Raw genomic sequence first — 5,047 nt, forward strand, 5'->3', positions numbered from 1 at the left:
GAGGAACCATGGATGTGGCATGCCTGGTTCAGACATCTCAGCTTCGACGCGCTTGGTCGGCTGGAGAAGATGGTCTGAGGTCTACCCCACATCAAGCATAGAGGCAAGCTGTGTGACAGCTGTCTGGCCGGGAAGCAGAGGAGGCTACCTTTCCCAAAGGAGGCCAAGTATCACGTGAAGGACGCTCTCGAGCTCGTCCACGGCGACCTCTGCGAGCCGATCACGCCAGCTACAAACGGTGGTCGGTGGTACTTCCTCCTGCTCATGGATGATTGCAGTCACTACATGTGGCTGTAACTCTTGACGAGCAAGGACGAAGCGGTGGTGGCGATCAAGAAGTTCAAGATACGCGCGGAGGCCAAGAGCGACAAGAAGCTCCGCGTGCTGAGGACTGATCATGGTGGCCATGTCAGGAAGACGAAGCTGAACCTCACCAAGTTGGAGGACAGAACACACCGATGGTGTTCCTGGGCTACGCAAAGGGTACCAAGGCGTACCGGCTCTATGACCCACGCGGAGACAAGGTGCTTGTCTCACTCGACGTCGTGTTCGATGAGGAGGTGGCTTGGGACTGGAGCAGTCCGAGCACAGGGGAAGCTGGCGGCTTCACCAGCTCCTTCATCGTCGAGCACCTGGTCATCCATGGTGGTGCAGATGCTAGGGGAGAGGTGCCGAGCACTTCGGAAGGGGTGCCGAGCACTCCAATGACAGAGCCGAGCACTCCTAGGGCAGCGCCGAGCACTTTGGGAGGGATGCCGAGCACTCCGGGAGGAGTGCCGAGCACTCCTGGAGGGATGCCAAGCACACTAGGAGTGGTGCAGAGAGGTTCTGCAGTGGTGGTGACAACTCCAGGACGGGTGACGAGCACTCCCGTGGCAGAGCCAAGACGTCTTGCAGTGGTGCCAACCACTCCAAGACTAAGGTTGGGCACTCTTACAGTGTGGCCGAACACTGCAGGAGTTATGATAAGAAATCCAGAAGTAGTGCTGAGCACTGAACCTAGGGTGCCGAGCACTTCAGGTACTGTGCCAAGCACTCTGGTGGAATAGAGAACTCCATCAACGCTGATCGAGTTTGCCTCACCTCCAAGTGACATCACTGAGTTCATGGACGCCTATCACGAAGGTGAGGAGGTGCGGTTCCACAGGCTGGATGACATCGTCGGCAGCACAGGACCCTCAGGACTGGCTGGTCGGTTGCTCAATGATGCAAAGCTGCTGCTCGTCAGTGCAGAGGAACCACCCACGTTTGTGCTAGCCGAACAGGATGGAAACTGGCGATGGGCGATACTAGAGGAGATGAAGGCGATCGAGGAAAATGAGACTTGGCAGCTCATCGATTCACCTCCAGGATGTCGTCCGATCAACCTAAAGTGGGTGTACAAGGTTAAACAGGACGAGCTCGGTGCCATTGTCAAGCACAAGGCATGCCTCGTAGCCCGAGGCTTTGTTCAGCGCGAGGGCGCGAGGGCATAGACTTCGAGGAGGTCATTGCGCCAGTAGCGCACATGGAGTTGGTCCGTTTGCTACTAGCCTTGGCAGCAGCAAAGGACTGGCGCGTCCATCACTTGGACGTTAAATTAGCCTTCCTCAACGCTGAGCTGGCGGAGACGGTCTTTATCAGGAAACCTCCAGGTTTCGCCATCAAGGGAGAGGAGCACAGGGTGCTCTGACTGCGCAAGGCGCTCTACGGGCTGCGGCAGGCCCCACGAGCATGGAACGTCAAGCTTGACGCCACGCTGGGCAAGCTTGGGTTTTAGAGGTGCTCAACCGAGCACGCGCTCTACACGCGGCGATGGGAGAAGGAGGAGCTCATCATCAGCGTGTATGTGGATGACTTAATCGTCACCGATGCGCGCACGGAGGACATCAATAGCTTCAAGCGCGAGATGGTGGCTCGTTTTCGAATGAGCGATCTCGGCGCACTCTCCTACTACCTTGGCATCGAGGTGAGACAGGGAAAGGAGGAACTCACGCTCGGTCAGAGCGCGTATGGCTCCAAGCTGTTGGAGAGGAGCGGCATGGCTGAGTGCAAGCCTTATGTGACTCCGATGGAGGAGTGGCTAAAGCTAATGAAGGCCAGCACCTCAGTGAAGGTGGATGCAACACTCTACCGGAGCATCATCGGTGGTCTATGCTACCTAGTCCACATGAGGTCGGACATTGCGTTCACCGTGGGCTACGTCAGTCGCTTCATGGAGGACCCCAGAGAGGATCATTGGGCTACGGTGAAGCGGCTACTGCACTACGTCAAGGGGATGGTTGATCATGGGATCATCTTCCCAAAGACCGGTGGGAGTAGGCTGCAGCTCACTGTGTTCAGCGATGTAGACATGGCGGGGGACATCGACGAGCAACGGAGCACGTCTGGCGTGCTCGTCTTCCTTGGGTCGGCCCCAATTTTATGGCTGTCGCTGAAACAGAAGGTGGTGGCTCTATCTACGTGCGAAGCAGAGTACATAGCAGTAGCCACAGCGGCATGCCAAGTTGTGTGGCTACGCCGGCTACTGGGCGAGCCGACCGGCGTGGAAGCTCACCCACCAGCACTGATGGTGGACAACCAGCCCGCCATCACCCTCGCGAAGAATCCAGTTCTGCACGACCGAAGCAAACACATCGACATGAAGTTCCACTTCCTCAGGGACTATGTTGATGGAGGGCAGATCGTCATTGAGTTCGTTGAAACTGGTCATCAACTCGCGGACGTCCTCACCAAGCCGCTCGATAGCTTGATCCTCTCCTCCATTGGACTCATGCTTGGCTTGCAATCCGCCATGCCACCACGCTCTAGTAGCTTCTCCACATAGGCGTGCTGGCCTAGGGAGATGGAGTCCTTCTCCTTCTTCACCTCAATGCCGAGGTAGTAGGAGAGTGTGCCGAGAACGCTCATTTGAAAACGAGCCACCATCTCGTGCTTGAAGCCATCGATGTCCTCTGCTCACGCTCCAGTGATGATCAAGTCATCCACGTATACGCCAACGATGAGCTTCTCCTTTCCCCATCGTCGCGTGTAGAGCGCATGCTCTATTGCGAAACAGGTGAACCCAAGCTCGCCCATCGTGGCGTCGAGCTTGGCGTTCCATGCCCGCAGGGCCTGCCAAAGCTCATAGAGCACCTTTCGTAGTCTGAGCACCTTGTGCTCGACTCCCTTAACAGCGAAGCCCAAAGCTTGCTTGACGAAGACCGTCTTCATGAGCTCACCATTGAGGAATGCCGATTTGATGTCAAGGTGGTGGACGCGCCAGTGCTTCACCGCTGCCAAGGCCACCGGCACAAAAGACTTCCTCGAAATCGATGCCCTCGTGCTGGATGAAGCATGGGTGACAAGGCGCACCTTGTGCTTGACGATGGCGCTGTGCTTGTCTCGCTTCACCTTGTATACCCACTTCAGCCCGATCGGATGGCATCCTGGAGGCGGATCGGTGAGCTCCCAAGTCTCGTTCAACTCGATTGCCTTCATCTCCTCCAGCATCGCTCGTCGCTAATTAGCATCGTGCTCGGGCAGTGCGAACATGGGCAGCTCCTCTGTAGTGACGAGAAGCAGCTCTGGATCATCAAGCAGCTGCCTTGCCAGGCCTAAGGCCCTTGCATTGCTGATGATGTTGTCCACCCTATGGAACTGTAGCTCCTCGCTGTCGTGGAAGGCATCCACAAACTCGCTGATGTCGCTCATAGGAGAGGTGAACTCGATCGGTGGTCCTCGACCTCTCTATTCTGCTAGAGTGGTCGGTGCCACTACTGGACCGCTCGGCACCACTCCTGGAGTGGTCGGCTCCACTGCTGGAGTGCTTGGCACCACTCCTAGAGTGGTCGGATCCACTGCTGGAGTGGTCGGTTCTGCTGCTGGAATGGTACGCTCCGCTGTTAGAGTGCTTGACACCTCTTTTGGAGTGGTTGGCTCCACTGCTAGAGTGCTTGGCACCTCCTCTAGAGTGGTTGGCTCCACTGCTGGAGTGGTCAGCACCTCTTCTCTAGCGTCTCCACCACCATGGATGACTAAGTGCTCGACGATGAAAGTGCTGCTAAAGCCGCCAGCTTGCCCCGTGCCCAGACCCTCCCAGTCCTAGGCCGCCTTCTCGTCAAACATGACATCTCGCGAGACCACCACTTTGCCTCCACGTGGGTCATAGAGCCGATATGCCTTGGTGCCCTCCTCATAGCCCAAGAGCACCTTCGGCGTGCTCCTGTCTTCTAGCTTGGTGAGGAATGGCTTCGTCTTCTTGATGTGGCCGATGCAGTCGAACGTCCTGAGGAAGGACACGTTTGGCTTGCGCCCATACCAAGCTTCGAATGGTGTCACACCCTTTAGGGCCTTTGTGGGTGCATAGTTAAGGATGAACACCATCGTGGTCACCACCTCATCCCAGAACTCTGCCGGCATGCTCTTGGCCTTCATCATGGATTGAGCCATGCTGACCACCGTCTGGTTTGACCGCTTCACCATGGCATTCTACTACGGCGAGTACGGCGTGGTGTGGTGTCGCACCACTCCCTGATCTATGCAGTACATAGCGAATTCCACCGAAGTGAATTCACCACTATGATCTGTCCTTAGCATGCACAGCTCCTTCCTGGACTATGCCTCCACCCTCGCTTGGAACATCTTGATCGCTTCCGCCGCCTCGTCCTTGCTGGTTAGGAGTTGCAGCCACATGTAGCGACTACAATTATCCATGAGCAGAAGGAAATACCACCGCCTGCCATGCATGGCCGGTGTGATTGGTCCGTAGAGGTCATCATGGATGAGCTCGAGGGCATCCGTCGTGTGATACTTGGCCATCTTTGGGAACGACAGCCTCCTCTGCTTCTCGGCCAGGCAGCCGTCACACAGCTCACCTGCGTGCTTGATGTGGGGTAGCCTACGGACCATCTTCTCTAGCCGACCGAGCGCGTCAAAGCTAAGATGGCTGAAGCGGGCGTGCCATAGCCACAGCCCCTCTGAGTGCTATGCCGCCAAATAGATCCGCTGCTCCACCTTCAAGTCGAGCAAATACAACCGATTTTGGGATCGTTTTACCTTGGCGAGAAGTCGTTGCTCTCGATCCCAA

At 56.6% G+C, this 5,047-nt stretch overlaps 1 protein-coding gene across 1 annotated transcript; it reads left to right on the forward strand.

The window, feature by feature from the left end:
- Positions 1–2,050: 2,050 nt before the first annotated feature.
- Positions 2,051–2,806, forward strand: LOC136510488 (secreted RxLR effector protein 161-like). The gene has a single exon (XM_066504914.1). It carries the CDS (start codon positions 2,051–2,053, stop codon positions 2,804–2,806), a length of 756 nt encoding a protein of 251 aa, XP_066361011.1.
- Positions 2,807–5,047: the final 2,241 nt, after the last annotated feature.

The sequence above is a fragment of the Miscanthus floridulus genome, chromosome 16, assembly GCF_019320115.1.
Source record: "Miscanthus floridulus cultivar M001 chromosome 16, ASM1932011v1, whole genome shotgun sequence".
NCBI lineage: Eukaryota > Viridiplantae > Streptophyta > Magnoliopsida > Poales > Poaceae > Miscanthus > Miscanthus floridulus.

Bases quoted from the DNA above. Each gene is read 5' to 3' on its own strand.
- LOC136510488 (XM_066504914.1), top strand. From the start codon at position 2,051: ATGGAGGAGTGGCTAAAGCTAATGAAGGCCAGCACCTCAGTGAAGGTG.